Raw genomic sequence first — 24,024 nt, forward strand, 5'->3', positions numbered from 1 at the left:
GAAAATTAGTAAAAGTGCACAGTTTATTATGTACAGCATTGGAAAGGGAGGCCACCTGGAAAAAACTCTCGTACTAACACTGTCATCCTAGAGCTCCTTCTATGCCTCCTCCCTCCCAGGCAATTTAATTCCAACCTTTTGGACTATGAATCCACAAGGCAGAAGGGCGAAGGTTGTTTGGTATCTGGAGATAAGACTCAAGGAACGGAAAGCACTGAACCTCTAAGTCTGACAAGAGGTTTTCAGCCAGGATATGTGGTTGTCTCCTGGTCCTCAGTGGTCGAGGGTGAGCCACCTCACAAAAGAGACAAAATCATTATTTAAAAATTCAAAATATAAATGCAGCTTGAGTTCCAAGCCAGAATGCTCTGTATATTGTATATCTAATGAACTCAACCAGGCACCTGGATCCACGGTGGTTCAAGGTTTTGTAAAATAACCTTAGAAATGGGCTGTCGGGAGGGGACTCTCGTAGGCTGGGATTTGACAGAGTGACCCAGCTAAGGACAGATATGAAGGGCAGCTTTGGGTAAGGAAGCTGCTATTCTTAGACTTTTCTAGGTGAACTCAGAGCTTCAAAGAGGAAGTGGTACAAATGTCACCAGGCGGCTTTCCAGACCAACAGAAGAATGCCAGGCTACTTGGCTTCACAGGCATTTGTGAAATGGAAGATGCGTCTTAATATTACAGCAGTGGTGGTTCAGAAGGGCTGACCACTTCCTCCTTCAGCATCACCATGTACGACAGAAAAAAAAAAACCACCAGGGAAATAAAAAGGATCTATACCTATATAGATATGCTAAGCTTGAGAGCATCTTCCCAAGCTCCTTGGATATGGTGTGCCCGAGAGACTATGAATTCCTTCTACTACTTAATGAATGGTAACCAAGATAGCTCACAGTGTACACGAGTCGATAGCATGCAGACAGTAAAATATAATGGTTTTCTGAAGATATATTTTTTTAAAGTATTAGTCCCTTAAGCTATTCAAATGGGTATATAAACAATGGCTTATAGAACTTAGAGAAAATTTTATTTAAAAAAATCAAAACTATTTAGAACCTGATATATGAAAATAGGCAAAAGTGAGAAAAAAAAAAGCACTTTTGTGACAAGTATTTAGCTGGTTTGAAAGACCACAGAGGAATCATTTACTCATAAAGGGGCTCAAAGAAGTTAAAAAAACAAACCACCCACATTATTTTAAAAGGACGTCTACAGCAATGGATTTAGAAGTCTTTCAAGGGTTAGGGTCATCATTTTCCTTGGTCTTCCCCTTTTTCTCCAGTGCTAACAGGTACTGGCAAGGACATGTCTACCCTTAAGTAAGGATTATTTTGCAGCATCGGGGGTGTGGGTGGGGCAGTTTGAGTTTAGAAGGTAAACTGATGTTAGGGAAATTTCCTTAGCTGAGACTCCGCGGAAGTAAGGCACATGTGGCCCAGAGAAGCTGGTTGTAGCCCGAGGCCACTGTTCTCTGCAAAACATTTGTCCAGCCAGGGTGTCGGGTTGGGATGATAGTCTGCCTTCCTCCTTTTGGCCTGGCTGCTGACAGAGGGCACAGAATGACTCAGTGAGATTCGAAAGAAGATGGACTTAACCTATCGCGTAACAATCTAAAAATACGAACTTTGAAGTATTTTAGAGTGAGAGATTATCTTACATAAATCATCACTCTCACGTACTATTTACAAGCTAACAACCTTCGTCTGTGGCTAGGAGCACTACACGTTCTAAGAACATCACACTCAACATATGGAGAAAGGAACGGAGGGAGGAAAGTCAAGGTTCCCACCCTATTCCCTCCTTATGGGTTAGAGGCTGGTTTGGTCCCCACTTCATCCTTAGGAGGGAAGAGCTCATCTTTGCATCGGCCTACATGGCTCACTGTTTTGCCCCCATGATGCCTTGCAGCATATCTATGGGCAGAGGGAAGACGATTGTCGAGTTTTTCTCAGCAGCAATGGTGGTCAGTGTCTGAAGGTACCGGAGCTGAAGGGCAGCAGGAGATTCGGTGATGACCATGGAGGCTTCTTTCAGAGCCCTGGATGCATTCATTTCTCCCTCAGCTGCAATGACCTACAGAACAGTGGCAAGGAGAAGTCAAACCAGAGAACACCGGTGGGTGTTGAGCAGTTCAAACCGGGGTACGTCTAGCTCAGGTGGTACACAAAGCCTTCCTGAGAGTCAGCCAGAATAATTCTAAGGAAATGAATTTCCAGACTCAGTTCCTGTATGTTCTTTTTCCTGTAACTGATTTGCGTGAATATGTGCCTGAGGGCAAGACATTCTCTTTTACTATTTATTGCCTTTCTCCCATTTCTAGGGCACCAAACAAGGGGACAATTCAGAATACTGTGTAGGGGCTGAGAAAGTGAATGACCCCAGTGACTGTATACAAAGCCTTTTGCAAGTCAGATGGATTTCCAATTCTTTGATTTCAAAGAAAGGGAAGAGGACCTTATTGTACTGCAAGCGGATGGATAATTAAAAGTATTTTTTGATGAAAGATCACTGTAGGATTTTTTAGCACGTAAATTCAGAGGGAGTGCTAAGAATTGTATAAAGTTACTTAAAAAAAAACTTCCAATTCCATCTACTTATTTATATAAATAAGGTTTCCTACTCCTTATACCTGTAAAAATGAAAAGTAGAATTGATGCTGAATATTGTCTTATTCTAGCAATAAGTAACAACCATCTACAAAGACACGGATTCATTCCTCATTCATCTCATTGAGACCCTTGCTTGTAGTCAGAGAAATTTTTAAAATATTTTAACTTATATACTAAATGTGTTCCAGAAGGGTGAGAAAATAATTCATGACAAAATACATTATATTAGGAAAAGACTCTGTGGGGGAGGTGGAATGGAAATAAAAGTTCAAGGAGAAGAAAAAATGAAAAATTCCTAATTGCTAAAAGAACTTATTCTTTCATCATTCTATAAAACAGAGGATGAAATCATTACGTTATCGAAATTTCACTGGATACATTTAAAAGAATGATGTTAACAGTTTCATTTCAAAATGTCAATTTTTAAAACATGCCAGGACTTATATGCTTGACAAGTATATACATTCAAAATGAAAAATTGTACATGTCTATTTAAAATGTGACATGGGACGTAGAGTTTTTCTAAATTCTTTGAGGGGTTACATGAGCAAAAAGTTTGAAGATCACTGGAGTGGTGGGGACGGCAGGGGCGTTGGAGTCTGGATGGTCTTAAGCTCAAATCGCAAACCTAACCCTTCCTAGCTGAATGTCCTCAGAAAGGTTACAGTAAGTCCCCCACAAACGAACGAGTTCCGCTCTGAGAGCACGTTCGTAAGTCCGATTTGTTCGTAAGTCCAACAAAGTTAGCCTAGGTACCCAACTAACACAATTGGCTATATACCGCTGCTTCTACACTTGCTTCCAGACATCCTGGGCTTGGAATAAAGATACTGTGCTACTGTACTCTATACAGTACTGTGAAGTACACAGAAGCACAACCACTTGCAGAGGGTGCACGCACACGACAACGTAACCCAGACACGTGCACTACCTTATGTGACTGGACACGCGCTAACGCACGTTTGCATCTTTGAAAGTTCGCAACTGGAAGGTACGTGACTTGAAGGTTCGTATGTAGGGGACTTACTGTATTTAACATTCTGAGCCTCAGTTTCTTATTCTTAAAATGGGAGAGCACCTACCTCATGGGACCACTGTGAGGAAGACAGAGAAAGCCTGTTATATGTTGAGTGTACAAACGGAGGCTAATTATGTAGGAAGGGCAAGCGCCAAGTCGAGACCTAATTTTTGGATCCACTTATACCCTAATTCCTAAAAGATTCAGAAGCCAAATCAAGGCAGTTACTTCTAATTCGTAATCCTAGGAGAAGAGGTGTAAACATACCATAATCCTCAAGACTAAAAGGGTCGTTAGGTTGTTCTCACAGGAATCTCAAAACATTAATGGTTCTTAACACTGCTGTGAATATCAGAATGGAAAGCAATGGTCTTACGACCAGTACAATTTCATTCACGTATACAGTAAACGTTGGGGGCCTCCCAGGTGTCACGCCCTGTGAGGGGCCAGGGATGGAGGGGGACTCCCCCGCCTCCCTCAGCTCCTGGCCAAGTAGGGGAGACAGACTGGAAGCAGATCATTTCATTCCAGTGTGACAAATGCTGACAGAGACATGTACAAATGCCGGCACTGAGAGGAAAGCAATTTTTGCAGAAGGTGAAGTGGTGAGGTTACAGAAGAAGCTGAACATTACAGGACGAAAGCCTTGCTGTCTGGATTAAGATGAGAAAGAATATTGCAGGCAGAACACATGAAAAGGTACTGAGGTGCAAAAACGCTGGTGTATTCCAGGACCCTGTAAGGGGATGAGCACTGTGGGGAAGAAGGGAAGGTAGGGGGTGAATCAGGCAAGGTGGGAAGGTGGGGGGTGAACGGGGCAGAAGGGAAGGTGGGAGACGAATGGGACAAGCTGGGAAGGTGGGAGGGGGGGAATGGGGCGGGGTAGGAAGGGCAGCACAAGATCGGGTGTTCGTCTTCATCCCGGAGGCGATGGGAACCCTCATCAGATCTAGTTTGAGCAAACACTCCGACAGATGTCTGAGCATCAGTAAGAGAAAAGACAGAGAGGGAGAGCTTTCAGAGTGATTTGGTGCCAGTCACCGGCAGTGGGGATGGAGGAGGAAACAGACTGGGGCGCTGCTCAGGAGGGTGACTCAACAGTGTGGGGCGGACTGGGACGGGACCAGAGGGGCACAGAGGCTGAGTCCAGGTTCCTGGATTGCGGTGCATTCGGTGAGACAGGGGATACTTACTGGGAGATGGAACCCAGATTAGAGGATAAAAACCTCAATTTATCAAGGCAAACCATTATGCCCTACTAGATGTGTGAAAAGGGGCCAGTGCCAGCCATACTGAAAGGGACTCTGGGAACCGTCCTCCCAGGCAAACATTGGAGAGAACGCACAAGCCGACCCTGCCACGAGAATGGCAGGCTCTGATTTTCTTTCCATGTCATCTCAGATGCCCAGTTAGGTCCTTTTTTCTGTCTGGACATGGACCAACTGCAAAGATAGCTCATCTCCCACTACCAATCAATACACCATCTCTTGGCTGGGAAGCCAGACTCACCCGGCTGTCTCACATTTTGTTAATAGAACAGCTGCTCTGAGTGAGCTGCCCGAGGTGAACACGATACCACAGGCCGTGTCTAATACAGGCCAAGCGGGCACTGTGGGTAGGATGTTAGGAAGCAACGCAAGCTACCCACGGGCGTGTGTGCCTTCTGCAAAAAGTGCAGTAGTCCCCTGTCAATCGGCACTTCATCTTTACAGACTGTCGTGTCGAAAGCTGGCACTTTCAGGTACGTGGGCCGTCCTGCTGTCTCCTCCTGTGGCCTGGGGGGCTGCTCTGAGGCAAGCGCCAAGAAAGGTGACCTGCATTCTTGCACCCCACCCTCTCAATTATTAGATGAGTAGCCCCAGAGATAGGAGCCCGAAAGCACATGCCAGGCACTTTTCTGAGAACTGTGAAAAAGGAAATAAGGGAGAATTTGCAAGCACGGAAGACATTCCATTTCCAGTCATTAAGAGTTGGTCTGAAAACTTTAAAGAGGTCCCCCTAACGTATCATAACACGTTCAGGAGAATCTGTCCTCTTTTGTGACCTTTCTTCTCACAATTACGCTTGTGGGCACTTACATGTTCATTCTCTTTGCTGTGCAGTACCCCTTCGTATGAATCAACCATGTTTATTTATCCAGCCAGCCAGCAGTGGATATGTGGGTAGTTGCCAGTCGGGGGTAATTACAAAGTGCTGCTGGAGTACTGGAGTGAACACTCCAGCATGTGCCCTTTGGTAAACAAACGTGTGCATTCCTCGCAGATACAGACAGTTTTCCAGAGCGGCTGTACCGATCTATATTCTCACCAACAAAACCTCCTCCCTCGCCCACACTTGCATCTTTTGCTTCCTTTTTTCCTTTTTTTAAGCCATTCTGGTGGATGGTTAGCGTGGCATCTGCTTGTGACTTGCATTTGCATTTCCCTGACGGCCAATTAACTTGAGGAATTTTCCTCTGAAGTCTCTTCATCTATAGACTCTCCCACCCTTTTCCTCTGCAATTTATTGGTTGAAGAAATGGTGACCCCTATTTCCCTGAGGACTTGAGTACAGGGCCTTATGGCTGTTGCGGGGTTACTGTACCTTATGGAAGGATGAGACTCATTGTGATCCTGCGTGTTAACCGCACCCTTAAAGACAGCCTCACCCAAGTGAGAGCACAGTAATTCAGAATTCTAACCAGCTTCCTTTAACTCTTCTTATTGTTAGAAAGGGAAGTCAGGAGCTCTCTTTCTTAACTGGTGAGAATGCTGGTAGAAGAGACTCGGCCCATCCTGGAAAGTCCCAGAGGAGGCAGTGGGGAGCAGAAGAAATTCTAATCTCCATGGTCACTAATCAGCTGTGTGCTTTTCAGGGAAACACATAACTTTTCTGGGCTTTGACGTTTTCATCTAAAGAGTGAGATGGCAAATAAGTTTCATGTTCAGGGCCAATTCCAAGCAGCTGCAGGTTGTCACCTGGAGTGTTTCAGCACGGTTCTAAGGTCAAGTCAAGCTCAGGGGAAAACGGTGCTGTGGTTAATTACCGGCCTGGGAGCCTGAGGGTGGAGTGGCAGCCTCTGGGCCAGGTATTTGTCACCTTCAGAAGATAATCCCTAAGGACCCTTCAGGCTCCGAAACTCTACGTATTCTATGTATAATAAATTCTATTATTCAATATGGTTTGGAAACGGGGCTTTTGGTTAATGACATATTCTAGGTAAAAGCGATTCCTAATCTTCCAAATAACTGAATTATAGTGGGGCATGTTTAATATCATTAACACAAATGTAATCTAATCTTCTAAATAAAATATGATGGTTTGGAGACAAAGTACTTGAGGCTGTTGTAGTGTTATCACAAGCATCAATGAACACATCAGGCAAATCTAAAAATCCTGGTTAGTAGAAAATTCTGGATGCAGTGTGTCAAATGAACTACTATTTTATTTGGTGCTGGCTAAGAAATTACAGTGACCAATCCGTGGCTTACAGGGCATCCTAACAGAAGGGCAGGGTCCTGTGGTTAGCCAATTATCACCAGTTACTACTGTTTTCTAACGGCAACAAATTGGTTCGCTCCTGGTATCCCGGGAGACCTGTCACATCCACAGCAACCACTCCTATGAAAACCGTCCCTCTTCCTCCACCCATTCATAGGTAAGGGGCTGTGGGACCTTATTAGGATCTCTGAGTGAAGGTGGACTGAAAAGAATCACTCTGCTGTGAATTTGGAATCGGGGCTGGTGTGTCTCCTTCAGCGTTCAACTGGGGAGACGTGCACTTGGGAGTCAGACATTCTCCCCCTCCAGCTGTCTGCAGCGAGACGTGGCCCAGGATATGGAATGCCTGCCTCCCCTGAGGCTGCTTTCTGGTCTCTGGCTCCAATTCTGGAGAGGCTTGACTCTACTTCCTACCCTTGGGTGTGGTGAGATATCCCTTATACACTATCATCTCAATAGATCCTCTTTTCCAGGTTCACAAATATTCCCTCAGCACCTCCCATGGGGGTCGTGTACCCATGTAGGGTTAAGACACAGGCAGGGATGATGATTTAAAAAAAGAGGGGCGGGGAGGGCTTCCCTGGTGGCGCAGTGGTTGAGAGTCCGCCTGCTGATGCAGGGGACACGGGTTCGTGCCCCGGTCCGGGAAGATCCCACATGCCGCGGAGCGGCTGGGCCCGTGAGCCATGGCCGCTGAGCCTGCACGTCCGGAGCCTGTGCTCCGCAACGGGAGAGGCCACAAACAGAAAGAGAAGTGAAAAAAAGAGAAGAGGAGAGAAAGGAAGAGCAAACCGTAAGAAGAAAGAAGAACCTGGGAAAAGACAGAGAATGAAACAGAAGACAAAAATAAGGAAGGAATGAATGGTAAGCAAGCTGATGCGATTGCCCATCTGCTCTGAAGTCAGAACAGTTAATGTGTCCTTAATAGGGGACTGGGAGAATAATGTATGGGATGTGCAGTTAGAACGAGGTAGATCTCTGTGTACTGCTATTCCCAGGAGATACTGTTGAGTGAGAAAAGCAAGGTGAAGAACAGTTATGTATTGTATGATCCCACTTTTGTAAACCAAACAAGCCAGTAGACTAACAACCTAGTCAAATAAACCCCAAATGGAAATCTTCTGTATGTACACTAAGCTGTTCAGAGTGCTGGCCTCTGGGGGAAATGTAAAGTGACGGGGAGAGCCTTCATCTTCACTACTTCAGGATCGTTTCAATTTTTTACAACAAACACGTTTTACTTTGTGTAATTAAAAAGGAAAACTCAACAGGAAAAACAAATGGGCTACAAAAAAAAAAAAGGTTACCTTGGCCCGGGCCTCCCGGGATGCCTCTGCTTCCGCAGCCATGGCTCTCTGCAGCTGCACAGGGAGCTTCACATCCTTAATCTCCACACGCTCCACCTTTATTCCCCAGTCATCAGTGGCATCATCCAGAGTGGTCTGTGACGAAGACAGAAGGAAGCTAGAAATGTTCAGCCCCCGCCCAGTGGCCTAAGGTAGCTCTGTTCACTGGGATTTGGAGCGGGAAAGGCACTGGTGGAGGGTTGCAGAGAGATCAGTTATCCATGCAGGCAGGGAGGCTGAAGTGGGATGCTGGGTTACTGGGGAGCGGCTCCTGATTCTGTTACTAATAAGCTAACGTGGGCTGGCAAACTTTTTCTAAAAGGGTCAGATAGTGATTGTTTATTTTCAGTCTCTGTTGCAACTAACCCTACCCTTGCAGGTCAAAAGCAGCCATGGGTAGTACATTAATCAATGGATGTGGCTGTATTCCAATAAAACTTCACTTATAAAAACAGGTGGCCAGCAGACTCCTGAGCCAATGTGACTCTGTGTGAGCCACGTTCTTTCTTTGTCCTTCAGTATCCTCCCTTTACAACGGTAGGAATGAAATCATTCTATTCTATTTCATATGGTTGTTGTGGGCATCAAGTAAGACCAGAGGTTTCACACACAGTGAAGTCTATACAAATAATAACAGTTCAGATTTATAGTACTTGATCTTTTTTGAACAAGTCAGGTTTGATTCGTCATCTGTTACGTAAGCAAGACTGGAAAGCGTAAGAGTTGCAAAGGCAGTCACGGGACTCGCACAGAATATGGCTTTAACTACACCTGCGCTATCTTGTAGAACGGCCTCTGAACTCTTATGCTAAAGAAAAAGGTTAACACTAATTCTGGGAGAAAAAAATACACACTGGAGGGAATTAAAAAACAATGCACACATCGGAGTGTTATTAACCCATGAGCTAATTATGTGAAAAAAATCCCTTCCATCAGGTTTGGGAAAACTTTTCTACAAAGAAAAAAAGGCCGGTGATTCCCCAACTTGACTTGATGAAAAGTTCTCAAATACCCATTGACCCTTTGCTTTATTTTCCAACTTCTGTGAGTTGCAGCACTCCTCCTCACCTGCATGTTGTGTGCAATTTCTTCCCTGTCGGAGAGGATCTGGGAAAGGTTCTTGGTGCCCAGGACATTCCTCAGAGTCGTCTGTGCCAAAAGACGGGTTGCTGAATCAGCGTTGGTGATGTTCGCCACAGCTAGGGTAGCGTTCTGAACACGGTAGTAGACCACGCCGTCCACACTAATTGTCACTGAATCCTTAGTGAGGATCTACAACACAAAGGAAGCAATTTTACATCTGTCAACCACCTCTTTCTTTAATAAAACTGTAAGGAATGTTATGTGACAGAACACCTTAAAACACTAGCTGATTGTCTTTAGTAAGTGCTGTTGACTAAATGTTTGTGTTCCCCCAAAATCCATGTTGAAACCCAATCCCCAATGTGTTGGTGTGTGGAGGTGGGCCTTTGGGAGGTGATTAGGTCATGAGAGTGAACCCCTCGTGAATGGGATTAGTGCCCTTAGAAAAGAGGCCCCAGAGAGATCCCTCCCCCCTTCTACCATGTGAGGACACAATGAAAAGACAGTGGAAGCAGGCCCTCATCAGACACCGAATCTGCTGGTGCCTTGATCTCGGACTTCTCAGACTCCAGAACTGTGAGCGATACACTTCTGTTGTTTATAAGCCACATAGTCTACGGTGGTTTGTTACAGCAGCCCAAAGGGACTAAGAGAGCAAAGCATTAGAATGTTAACTATGTCTATAAAATGTTAACAAAGTACATTCATTTATTTATTAATTCCATTCCTTCATTCGATCACTTAACAAATACTGAGACTTAGTAGCAGTTAGCAGCAGGTGCTGTGCTACGTTCCAGGGATAAAGGTATGAAAAAACTTGGTTCCCACTTTCAAAGAGGTTGAGGAATCAAGGGGAGCTCTAAGGGACTAAGGATGGACAGTTTTAGGTGGCAGAGGTGATACATGAACTGAGTCTTGAGAAAGGAAATAAACATTTTCTGAGGATAGAGTGAACGAGTATTCGGGGCAGAGAGAATAATGTGTGAAAGGAACAGAGGTCCCGGGGAGCCGAGGTTTCATGAACTGTAAGTAGCAGAGTGTTACTAGAACGAAAAGTGAATGGAACTGTTTTCGTAGGGTGAGGTCAAGGTGGAAGTACATTTACAGCAGGCTACGTGAAAATGCTCAACAGGACACAATGAATCAGTGCTTCCTATCACATTCAAGGGCAAAGTCCTTGGTTTGGTGTAAAGCCCTTTGACATCTGCCCTCTGGCTTCATTCCTCCCCACTCCTGCACACACTCTATGCTAGATGTGCAGGTCCCCACGTGCACCATGTTCCATGCCCCAGGCCTTTCTGCAGATGGCCCGCTCCTTGCATGTCCTCCCTTCTCTCTCCCCCACGGCTTCAGGCTGGAGTGTCCTTACTCACCATTTAAGACACAGCTCAAGTGTCCTCTTCTCTATGGAACTTCCCTGATTCACTCGGCAGAGTTAAACACTCTTTCCTTTGCCCCTTCACTGCAGTGACATGAGTTATCTACATCATCACTTCTCTGTTAGACTATGAATTTCCTGAGGGCAGTTTGTCTTTGTATCTCTAGCACTGGCAGAGAGCTTGACACAAGCAGGTAGTCAGTAGACAAGAGATGAACGGGACTGAAACGTGGTCCCAGGAACACAGTGAGGGATGAAGAGTGGGAGTGAGAGAGTCAGGAGACCCCAACTATAGTTTCAGCTCTGCTGGCACCTCCCTCGGTGACCTCCAGCAAGGCCTTTAGACTGACTTAGCGATTCCTCATTTGTGAGATGGGGCTAATAATATGGCCCAAGTCTATGCAAATTTCTCTGAAGGTCAAAGAAGAAGATGTTTGGAAACGAAGCCCTTTTGAGTGTGCAAAGAGCTATGTACGTGGAAAGTAATAAAAACAATGATAATACATAGCAGTTTAGTTCTGCAAGGCATCAAAGCAGTAATCCTTTTTTTTTAGTAACCTAAAAATACTTCTAACCTGGAAGAGAAGTGGGGGATTTGTAAATAGATACACAGTGTATTACCGTCTTGTGTGAAGATTAATCTTTTCCTACGATGTGATGGGAAAATGTGTATCGTTGCTAAATGAGTTCTTGCCACTGTGACTCTACCACAGCTGGAGCTTTGTAAAGCTGCATCCTCGCTACCTACTGATTACTGTAGGCAGAGTGTTTATCTCCCTTCGCGGTAAGTTCACAGGGGATCAGAAAAAGGACTGCTTGCCAAGTTCCAATCTGCTCTGTGTTTAGAGAGCAGCTGGAAGGCAGAAGCTCACAGTGACCCTGCCAGACGCCTGCCATGTTTACAGAGGAAAGTGCCAGGAGAATTCCCCGCTACCCTGAATGGGGCTCCTAAGGGTCAATCTTGCACGCAGAGAATACAGCAATGCTCTCAGTCTTGCTCTTGTGGGTGAAAATGATTTCCAGTTTCACCTGGTATGTGTGGATTATGAAGTCTGACCTCCCTAACTACTTGGCTCAGTGCCAGCAGGGAAGTGCCTTTGTGACAAGGCTCCACCACTCTGCTGAGTACCTGGCCTGTGGCCAGAAAACACCGGCCGTTTTCTTCTGTCCCTCCCGTCATCATGTTTTTAGGCTTTCTATCTGCAACGGTTATTACAACTCCTTAGACATGAGCGCCAGGATGGCCATCACTGCGTCAAGGGCCAGGACGGAGCTGCTGTAGGATGCACTTAGCATGGAGCCGTGGGGAAAGCACTGCACAGGGAATCCGAAGGGCTGGCTTTGAGTCCTGGCTCCACCACTGTAGTATGGAGGAATTCCTCTGTCTCACTGCAACCATCTACTTTCTGGGTTCTGCTGTGCGTTTCAATGGTGATTTGTGGAGCAATTTGAAAAAGCCTGAAATAATTACTAACATAAAACATTATATGCTTATCTAAAGTACCAAAGGGGCAGTTTCTAATTCTTTGGCTTCTAACCAATTTATTTAGAATACAGTCAAGAACCGTAAGAAGAATATCGTATCAGAAACCCAGAGAGAAGTGTGGTAGTAAAAATGATGACAACGGTGATGACAGTAATATTATACTTACATTAACGTGACAGTACGTTTTGTAATAATAGTAACGACAAGCACCTTCATAGCACTTACTACCTATCAGCCTCTGCTCTAAGCACTTTACATAGAGTATCTCATTTAGTCCTCAAAAGAACCATATAAAGTAGGTCCTGTTATTATAACCTCTATTTTATACATGAGGAAACGGAGGCACAGAGAAGTTAAAGAACTAGCTCAAGGTCACACAGCCAGAAAATGGTGAGGGCAGACAGCCTCTAAAGCTGTGCTCTGACTACTGTCCCCTGCTGCCTCTCAACGCCAGGCCCCTTCCCCGGTGATAGCTCAGTTACTCACAGCAAAAGACAACCTTACCTCCTGAGGAGGAATATCAAATGAAATAGTTCTCATGTCCACTTTGATGAAGCTGTCAGTGCACGGGAGAATAAAAAACAAACCTGCAACAGAGACATACACGAGATTAGAAAGAGACACCAGCACCTGACCAGCTCACCGCACCATTCAGTTCTAACAGAATCAACCTGATAAACCGAAAGAAAGCAGTTCATCTCAGTGAATGAGCCAGAAGCCAGGAATGTCATCCTTGACGCCCGCTGCTTTCTTCCTACATCTAACTGTCCCCACAAGACCTGTGGATTGCATCTCCTTACTTCACTGTTACTGTCACCCATTTGTTTTCCCTTAGACCAACGCAATCACTTCCCAAGTCATCTATCTAATCCTTCTAGTTTCTCTCCTATGAACCAACACAAACCCCTGAACAAGCCGTACAAGGTCCTGCACGACCTTGACCCCGCTTACCTCTTCACCCACTACCCTCTCCTCCCGTCCTGCACTCTGGCTGGGCCGCCTGCAGTTCCCTGAGCCTACAATGCTCTCCTTTGCATTGCTCTGCACATATTCTGTGCCGGGAACACCTCTCCCCTGCCTCACACCCTTTCCTGGCAAGATGTCACCTCCAGAAAGCATCCACTAGTTGGGGTCATCACTCTTCTCTGGGTTTCCACAGCCATCTGTGACTGTTTGACCATAATACTTATCACGTGGGATTGTAACTACCTGTTTCCTTGTTGGTGTCCCACCTCCAGGCAGTAAGATCCTTCAGGGCAGGGACTGTGTTTTCATCTCCCTTGAATTCCCAGAGCCTGGAACTCAGTGGGAGCTTAATCGAAGTTTGCCAAAAATAATGACTGAAAGCATTTATTTCAGTAGGGACTCTCACGCTCTAATTTCGATAGCTGTGGCTATTCTTGGCCTAAGATAAACTTATCAACTCAAGTAGGAAAGGGAGGGGAGAGGCAGGAAGGAAAGGGTAATTTCTGGTAGGCAGCACTGCTATTGTTGCACAACTTCTGCTATGAGAACTCTCTTCTGAGTCAACAGAGACCCTCATAAGGGAAATCACATCAGTAAAAGGACGAATCTCGTTCTCCAGGCACACAGTTCAGAATCCTAGTACTGACCAGGTCCTTTGGCGCCTCCTTGTAAGATGCGACCCAGTCTAAAGATGATGGCTCTTTCATATTCTTTTATGATCTAGATTAAAAGCACAAATAATAATTTAACATGAGGAGTACAAGTATTTATATGCATAGCTTTTAAAATACATATTTCTGCTCTAAACAAGTGAGATGCCTCTATTTTCTTTTCTTCTCTATAATCCAGATAATAGCTATAGGTAACATGGTTAATGTTTAATCATCCCTGCCAAAATAACCAAGTTATTTACTTTTATTATGGATCATAAAAGCAATAGATACTCCTTGTATAAAATCTGGAAAGCATAGAAGAGTATACAGAAGCAAATCCACACACCTCAGCTGTTAACATTATTATCCAGTTACTCATGCATTGTCAATACAGGAAAAAAAGCGCTAAAGTCCTCATAGTTTGTCTCCTGATTCCTTAAATTATAATAGTAACATAATCTGAAAATTCTTAGAGCATATTTTCTCTTTTTAGGAATATGAAAATGATAGTCATTTATCACAGTATTAATAACTTTATAGACGTTATTAACGTTATTAATGTATTACTAACACATGCCAGGTGTTGTGATAAGTACGTAATTCATTTAATCCTCACAACAGCCCTATAAGGCAGGTATTGCTATTTCCTCACATTATACATGGCAAAGGTCACACAGTAAATAATGGCACCAGCAGTCACACCTCAGCATCCTGACTCTGGAGGACTTGCTCTCACAGGACCACCCCACATCCCTGACTCCAGAAAATTTTAGATGGTGATCCCTACTTTAATCGTCAGGAGGGGCTGACTGGGCAGTGGCTGAAAAGAAGTCTTAAGATTCCATGATAATTGGTGACTAGAGTTAAGAATTATAGGCCAGTATGGTCTCTCTCTGTCTCTCTTACACACACACACACACACACACACACACACACACACACACACACACAGTGGGCTTATGTACTTAGGAGTTGACCCCTTTCCAGATGTTGATGAAATATTCTTTACCTTTATGCACATCCATACTGACAACGGGAAAGTTAAAACTGTGAACAAGAATGATATAGCCACCAAAATCCATCCACAAGGTCCCAGGCCTGCACTGGGGCTATCTGTGAAAACCAAAAACATACAGCTCTTATCACTGTTCTTAGCATGGTCCCCCCATCACCTTCATCCTTGCTATTCACTGAACACCAGCTGTTTACATGTATTTTCCCATCAAATCCTCATAAAAACCTTGAAGTGCAGGTGCTACTTTCCCTAATTTTTATTATGCAGTGAAGTGATAAAAGTAAGAGCCAATCCCAACTACCAAGAAGGTTACAGTTTAGCAGGCAAGATAGACAAACAGATCATTATAATACTAAGTGCAGATATAGTGTCCGTTCAGCATATTTTGAAAACACAGAATAGGGGTAACTCACACCACACCGTTGGGATGGAGGTGAAAGTAGGGTGGGGTGGGGTGGGTAGGCAATGGTGATGGTTGTCAGAGGGGCTTCTTGCAGGATGTAATGGTTAAGGAAAATACCAATGAAAAGGGGAAGGAGGGCAAAGTGAATTTAAGCCGAGGGTACAGCACAATTAAAGGTAAAAATCATATGATACACGCATATAAGCTCATTTAGGTCCTCTTTTTAAAAAGGCCACCTGTAAAATATCTCACTGGGTATATGCACAATGTATCATCCATATTGGTTCTGATTTCTTACTATTATGAACAATGCTATAATGAACATCTTTGTACATAGCTTCCCTCTCACATTTCTAATAGTTTCCCTTTTCTGTAACATGGAATAGTTTTTTTCCTTCTTTTTTTTTTTTGGCTGCGCCATGAGGCTTGTGGGATCTTAGTGCCCCGACCAGGGATTGAACCCGCACACTTGGCAGTGAAAGCATGGAGTCCTAACCACTGAACCGCCAGGGAATTCCCTGAAATAGCTTTTGTCTAATCACAAAGATAATACATGCCCCACTGCAAAAAAATTTAGAAAAGTATAAGAAGGGAAAAATCATTCAATTCAGAGATGGTAAATATTCTTCCAAACTTTCTATGTGCGTGCACGTTTTTCGAAGTACATAAATAAAATTTGTCACCTATGTTTCTCCCCTCTAGATATTGTTCTTTCACCTTCTTTTTTAGCCTGTCGCTATGCATTTGTGCTTTTTCTGTTTTAGTTTTAATTTTTTATCAGTTAAACTTGCATAAAGTTAAAAAAGTCAAATAGTTCCACGAGTACAAGAGGGCGGTTCCCTGCTCACCTCTTCCAATTTCTTCTACTCAAGGCAACTGCTCTTTCGGCTGAGTATTTAACCCCCCTGTTTCTAAATAATACACTGGTTTGGTTATTTGTTGTTTTTTTCAGTTTTGAGCTTTATCTGTTGACTTTCTATCCCTCCCCCACATAAAATATACCCATCCTTTGAATTGCATCATAATTTTGGTTAGATCAATATCAAATTTTATATTTCATGAATATGCAAATGCCATTCAGAGCTAAGCCACGTAGTGAAGCATAATTCGTTTTCTTTTCCTGTACAACTTTTTTTCTTTCTGGAGTCAATGTCTGTCTTTTTCCCCTTTGCTTAGTTTTCAATATACTTATTGATTCAACCCCAAACGTTTCATCAATCGTCTACACCTCCTTTCAGCAGGCTCAGGTATTCTACCAATTTCACCTTCCAAAGAAGAGTCCTGGAGTCGTGTCTGGACCTATTCATGTTCCTGGTGCAGCAACCATCCCTCTGATCGCCTTTCACTGTCATCCTGGGAAACTGCCTTCCCTTCCTAAGTTGTGTTTCCCACTCTCTGTGTCCGATGTCTTCCTCGTTTTTAGTTTGTTTTTCCTTTCTGTGGGGGACAGAGGGACTGAATAGGCCGAGGGATAGATCGCTTTTCTTATCAACCACAGAAGGCGTCTGCTGTCTTTCCAGAAGCTGTTTTAATAATGGGAGGGAGGGAGGTGGTCAGAGGGGAAGAGGTAGGCCTGGCATAGGTTACTACTCAGATCAGGAGGGGCGAAGACAGCAGCAAGATGGGGCTTTGAATAAATAGGAGGCCAAGAAAGAAGCAGTGATGGCTGGGAGCACGAAGAAAAGACACACGTGGGTATCCAGGTCAAGTGCTCTAAAACATAAGATGAAAAACCAGAAATACACATGACTACTTTGGTTATACACGACTTTGTAGTTTTCCGATCCTGTGTCAGTGTCAGGTTAACATCCTAATGCGTACTTAAGTAAAAGTGAACTAAGTTAATCCTGGAGGCTTCTAAGTTGTCATTTTGACGGGTACGGACATGTTCAGTGAGAGAATACTCCAAGCAACGCCACTTCTCCACAGGTGGAGAAGCCCTATCAGGTGCTGTCGTAACGGATATGAATCATAGCAGCCTTTTTAGACAGTTCGTTATACTTCATGCAGTGTGATAAATTACTTTAGACGCGCATCTCATTTACTCCTTACAAAGCCCTGGGGAGTTAGGTGTTTTTAATTGCACTGCACAAATGAAGTAACTGAAGCAACATCTTTCCCAAGGTCACAAAATGGAGGACTTGGGATTCAAACACAGGTCTTCTCACTCCAAAGGCCACGTTCTAAATCAATTCACTCTTTGACCCTTTGCCTCTGAATTAAAAAAAAAAAAAAAAAAAAAAATCCTTATTAAAGAAGTTGTTGTGTTTGGAGCACTTCCTCAAGACAGAATCCAAGCTGGGAAAGCATGGTAGGAGTTCCAAGAATGAATCTGATATTCTTACAGAGGAAGCCCCCTTAATTCCAGCTGTGCCTATTTATAGCAAGAGACAGTCTCAAGGCTCATTGCCAGGCTCAGGTCTAGGTTTCCAAAATGAAAGGAATTCCAAACAAGGAAGAGATGGGCCACAAATACTTATCTGACAGCATTTGGTGCTTTCTAAAATACTGCCCCAAGTCTCCCATATTCCAGGCAAAGCTCTGTGTCCTGAACTGTAATAGATGATAAACTCCCTGAGGGCAGGGATGTTTCTTTTTTATTTTTATATTCTCAATGTCTAGCACAGTACCTTGCAGAGAGTGGATATAAAATACTTAGCTAGCTTTCCAACTAGATATGTAATTTCTTGTGCATTTATATCCCTTATTAGATGAATTTCCCGAGAATAGGGAATGTTTAAGTTTCAACTTTCTGTGACTTCTTAGTTGTGCGATCTTTACCTCTCTGAACCTTTGTGTCCTTACTTGAAATAATCAGACTGGCCTTGCAGGACTGAGGCAGTGCTCAGTAAACACAGATGACAGTTTTCTGTCATTCTCCTATTTCACTCAAGTGTTCAATTTCCATGACGAAAAATGGGAAAATAGGTGGCTTTTACCCTTCTTGATAAAAGCCTCTGGAACTACTTAATTTTTCCCTCACTTCACGCCTCCCTCCTGCCAGGCTAGGCCTGGACATTCAAAGACCTTCAAGAAGCTGATTAGTGAATCAAATTATTAAGTTATTGAATTATTATCTACATAAGGACAAACGGGAAAGTACAGCCCAGGTTTTTTGTGCTCAATTTCCACTATGTTAAAAACCCCAGATGAGTATACGGGATTTGAATGCAAATCAAGAGGAAGAAGAAATTAAGCGGATTTTCTGAAAACTGGACTTGGTCTTTTTTTGCGGTACGCGGGCCTCTCACTGTTGTGGCCTCTCCCGTTGCGGCGCACAGGCTCTGGACATGCAGGCTCAGCGGCCATGGCTCACGGGCCCAGCCGTTCCACGGCATGTGGGATCTTCTCGGACTGGGGCACGAACCCGTGTCCCCTGCATCGGCAGGCGGACTCTCAACCACTGCGCCACCAGGGAAGCCCTGTCTTTCACTTTTCAAATGCTCAGCTAGAAATAATCCGAGCATACACATTGGAGAAATGGTGCTATTTCATAATATTTAGTGCCTTTAAAATGAAACGATCCCATTCTCAACCCTGAAACTCTTCCCCACCTGGTTATAGCTTGAAAAGGTGCATAAATCACATTCCTCAGAGAGGTGAGGCTTAAACTCCACCAGGCTGTAAACAAACCCTTAGTCATTTCCAGTCACTACAGCCCAAAGAGGAAAAGAAATCTCAGTTACTCCCCCAAATTTTATGAAATTCATTTCCTTCAAGATTCCCACTTATTACCCTGAGGACTGAATCCTCCCTCCTTCCTTTATGAGGTAAAAGACAAATAATGAACAATAGGTATTTCTGAGACATTTTGGTTGATATACTTGTTGATATTTGCTGGGTAGGAACAATCTTAAAGATTAGGGATCCCATGATACTTGGTTGTAAATACTACTTTGCCATGGTTTAGAGTATTTTTTTTTCTTTTACTACCAAACTCTTTCCTGAAAACTGTGGTAGAATAAAATTTTAACCAAAGCGTGGTATTGAAAATGGATATGAGCCCATACATTAACATTTTTTAATTGAGCATTCAAATTGAGCTTACCTCCAGGAAACTAATGTAAATTTTTAAAATATTACTTTTTTTTCTTATTTTAAAAGTAAAATACTGTCACTATAACATTTAAAAATATAGTTTAGAATAGAGGAAGAAAAATAATCTATACTTTTATATCTCTGGATGGTGATTATTTTCTGCCTTGCTATTGGACACACAATATATATGTGTCCTTTTTTTTCAAAAATGAAATAATGGTATACATAATAATTTTAAATCTGTTTCCCCCCCTATATTGTGGACATTTTTTCATGTCAGGAAATACTCTTTATTATTAAAGGTTGAATAATATTCTATCGTTCCATATGATGAACATTTAGGTTGTGTCCAGTTTTCTCAATCAGAAACTCTTTTGCTTTGAATATACTTTCAGCAAAGTTTCCATACATCCTTATTGTGTAAACTAATTTTGCTGAAAAGATGAAATTACACAATTCTTAAATTTCTCTTATTCTGGAGGTACATTTTATTAACACCAATAATAACCATTTATTAAATGCCTATCACACGTCAGCCACAAGCTAACTCCATATATACATTATTTCTCATGTTTACAAAAATCTGTAAAGTAGGTATAAAATATTCCTTCCAGAGTCCCAAAGTACTAAAGCAAAAGAATTTCTGGGAAGAGACAAAAGAAAACAAAACAAAACCATGAAACAAATGGAAAAAACAAAAAACAAAACCAAGTTGTACAGTAATTTTTGTTGGGTTGGCTTCCAGACAGGCAGTAAAATATTCTTTTCAAGATTATAACAGGCCTAATTTCAGAGTACTGCATATTGTTAATGATCCCATATCAGCCGATTTCCTTTACGGTTGATTGAATTTGGCACTACTAGAAATCATGTGAAATAATAAATTCCATTTACCATTGGGACTCTATTCTAAAGTTCAAAAGATACGGGATTTCTTCTTCAAGCAAAGGCCAGAAACATACCTTCACGCAGTATGTGAAAATCTGACTGAGTCATACACATTACTACACAAAGAAAAGGTAAGCCAAAGAATTATTGAAATACCAACATTTAAAGCACAATCTTTTCCTTCCTCTTTCCCAGTATACAGGTGAAATGCTTCATGTTGTAAATTGCCAAAAACGTTGTTGTTTGGGTGGGGAAAGATAGCATGGCTAGGAATTTAGTCTCAAAAACACGTTATCTGGTTCTAATAGCAACTTTTAAGGGGCAACAGTAGGTCAAAACGAAAGGTCTTGGCATTTTTTGAGTTTTTCTTAAAAGCATATATATTCAGCATACAAGTGTTCTTTTTGGCCACAACTACTGCTCATTGGAGATTCCATGTCAAGGTGTGGTAAACTTTTCCTGTAAAAGGCCACAGAATAAACACTTAAGGCTTTACAGGCCAGAAAGTCGGTCTCAACCACTGAATACTCTGCAAAAGCAGTCACAGACTATACATATATGAATGAACACAGCTGTGTTCCAGGAAAACGTAATTTATGAACACTAAAATCTGAGTTCCATATAAGTTTCAAATCTTCCTCTTTTTTAAAAAAATGTATAAATATAATAAAAACTATTCTTAGCTTGTGCGGCATACAAAGCAAGCAGTCGGCCAAATTTGGTCCACAAGCCATACGACTCATTCCAGTTCTATGTCATATAGTCATCTATTTGAGGAGGAGGACATCGTGAGTTAAAGAAGACATCTGATCTTTCTTCTGGCATTTCAAGTAAGGGTACAGTTCCCAGATTGCTAGTTTCTCTTCCCTTTCATTGTTTTGAAACAAGGTCTTTAAAAGACCTGGTAAATAAGAATTCAAGGCGGAAACAGGCAAAAGGGCAGATAAAATATTTTATTTGAATATAAATACATCTTCAATTAATCAAAATTTTACTATAACTGAGTTTTTCAAATGACTGGGATTTTAGGAGAAAGACAGAAGGGAAGGAAATGATAGAAGAAAAGGCAAATAAGAGAAATAGAAAAAAGGAGTTAAGAGAAGAGAGACAACAAAAATGAAGGCAGCATCCTGTAGAGAGAAAGATTCAAACAGGTAGAGGGGAGAAAAGCAGAGTTTAGCACATAGTAGGGTGTCAATAAACAGATGTTGAAAAAATGATGCTGTTTACTTGGCGACCGCAACTTGCAGTTCATTGGGCAGAGGCTTTGAAAGCAAACAAGCACACACCATAACCCATCTTTCAAAAGACTATTTTAATTAGGCATGGTTTACAGTTCTTTGAATGCCCTTAACCTTAAACCTCTAGGGAAGAAATTATGCTCTGGACTGGAGTGGCTACAGGCCAGATGGTATCAAGTTAAGAACCATGACTGAAGACCATAACTTTTCCGCCCTATTATAAACCTGTAGATACTAGATTAAAAGAACTAGTACTGATGAAGCATTATGTGACTTGAATTACAAAACTCAAAATGTGTTTACCATGAGATAGTAAGGAGAGGAAATGGACTAGTCCTTTTAAGAAGGATTTTCAATAAAAGTTGAAATAAAGGGAATGCTGTGCTTAGCTCAAGAAGAATCAGGAGGGCTTCTCTGGTGGCACAGTGGTTAAGAAACCACCTGCCAATGCAGGAGACACGGGTTCGAGCCCTGGTCTGGAAAGATCCCACATGCTGCAGAGCAACTAAGCCTGCGAGCCACAACTGCTGAGCCAGCGTACCACAACTACTGAAGCCCACGCACCTAGAGCCTGTGCTCTGTAACGAGAAGCCACCGCAATGAGAAGCCTGCGCACCGCAACAAAGAGCAGCCCCTGCTTGCCACAACTAGAGAAAGCCCACGTGCAGCAACGAAGACCCAATGCCGCCAAAAATAAATAAATAAATTTATTTTTTTAAAAAAGAAGAATCAGGAAATTAAATAAATATAAATATTTTATTTCCCAAGCATCTTGAGGATTTTCTGTAGCTTTCCTTCATTCAGATATTTCTAGCCATAAAACAGGAGGAAAAAATAGGTGAGACTATCATCAATGATTTTAAATTTGAACCCCTGAGTCTTTAATAGGGTCCCCTCTCCTAACCTATAGCACTTCACCCTCTCTAAACACTACTTATCATACTTGTAATTATCTTATTCAGTGTCTTCTTCATGAGATTTTGGTCTTGTTAAAGTAGTACAGCATAAGGCTTCAGAGTTGGCTCTGCCACTTATTAGCTGTGTGATCTTTGGCAAGTGTCTTAGCTCTCTGTGCTTCACTCTAACCATCTAAGAAGAGGGCTAATAAGAGTACCCCCTCAAGGGTCAGTGTGAAGAGTCAGTGAGCTATCACGGAAGACACCCAGTGCATAACAGATGCTTGAACAACATTTGTTAAGTAAACAGCTGTTGAATGAACTGAGGGATTCTGCTGGTTTTTGCTTGTTTGTTTTGTTTTGTTTTTGGCCGTGCCATGCGGCTTGTGGGATCCTAGTTCCCTGACCAGGGATTGAACCTGGGCCCTTGGCAGTGAAAGCGCAGAGTCCCAACCAATGGACCACCAGGGAATTCCCAGGTACTGCTGTTTTCTGGGGAGGGGAAGAAAAGGCTGAGTATTACAGAAGGTAAATGGACATTACATGTCTGCATACAGGATCCCAGAATACAGTTCATCAATTTTTGGTGGTGAGCATGCTGTATGGTAGGTAGATAGGAACAGAAATACAACGTTGTATTCATGAAACTTATAAACCAATGTTACTTAAAAAAAAAAAAAAAAATACAGTTCAGAATCGTCCTCTGTCCCAAAGCAGTGGTCATAATGCTTTCCCCAAATGTTTTCTTTCCTTTTCTCTTTTTAAAATCAGCCCTTTTCACCTGTGAGGTGAGAGAATTCAGGAAGGTAGAAGGATGGGCTGAATATGACCCATGTCTGGAAAGATAAAAATAGTTATGTTCAGAAAAACTGGAGAGAAAAACAATTTCATAATGTTATTAAGTTAATTAAATTTAGACTAGGCCTGAAATATACTAAACAGAACAAAACCCCCTCTCCTTCTTCAGTTTTGTTTTTTTTTCCAGCTCTTTTACTTGGATATCTTAAAAGTAACTATAATTAGGTTTTTCTCATAAAAGTCTTTGGAGGGCAACATCATTTTCATTAAATAATGGGAAAGAGAAGCATAAGGAAACTAGATCATGAGGTTTCCAATTCTTCAACTGAGGCTGAGTAGCTAAACAGTGGCTAAGAGCTTGGCGTTTTGGTGCCAGATTTCCATTCTACCACTAAATATTCTCATTAGTAAAATGAGGGACGAGAACAGTCATTATCTTCCAGGAGAAAATATGTAAAATGCTTGACACTTAGGAAGCGTTCAATAAATAGTAGCCATTATTTTTATCAGAACCTTAAGGTCATTACTGATACAGTTTATAGGAATAAACTTTGTATTAAGTGAATTGCCTTCTGGGACCTGAACACCATAGAGAAAATATCGACTAACAACCTGCTTGGGGACTCTGTCTCTGGAGGAGAAACAGACCACATTTGGGGAGGTAAGTTGGAGTCCTGAAGTTTCCTGGACCGTCTTTTATACAACTTTTTGTGCATAAAT

General features: G+C 42.5%; 1 protein-coding gene across 1 annotated transcript in view; it reads right to left on the bottom strand.

Annotated features, from left to right (window-relative positions):
• Positions 1-24,024, bottom strand: part of STOM (stomatin) — a 28,492-nt gene continuing 4,468 nt past the window's right edge. The window contains exons 2-7 of the mRNA XM_024762262.1: positions 15,035-15,138; positions 14,020-14,092; positions 12,911-12,993; positions 9,528-9,731; positions 8,421-8,555; positions 1-2,079 (exon numbers count right to left, since the gene is read on the bottom strand). Of these exons, the coding sequence (XP_024618030.1) occupies positions 1,885-2,079; positions 8,421-8,555; positions 9,528-9,731; positions 12,911-12,993; positions 14,020-14,092; positions 15,035-15,138 (794 nt within the window). The 3' untranslated portion in view covers positions 1-1,884. The remainder of the gene's footprint in view (positions 2,080-8,420; positions 8,556-9,527; positions 9,732-12,910; positions 12,994-14,019; positions 14,093-15,034; positions 15,139-24,024) is intronic.

Source organism: Neophocaena asiaeorientalis, unplaced genomic scaffold (genome assembly GCF_003031525.2).
Source record: "Neophocaena asiaeorientalis asiaeorientalis breed wild unplaced genomic scaffold, Neophocaena_asiaeorientalis_V1.1 scaffold78, whole genome shotgun sequence".
In the NCBI taxonomy this organism is placed as follows: domain Eukaryota; kingdom Metazoa; phylum Chordata; class Mammalia; order Artiodactyla; family Phocoenidae; genus Neophocaena; species Neophocaena asiaeorientalis.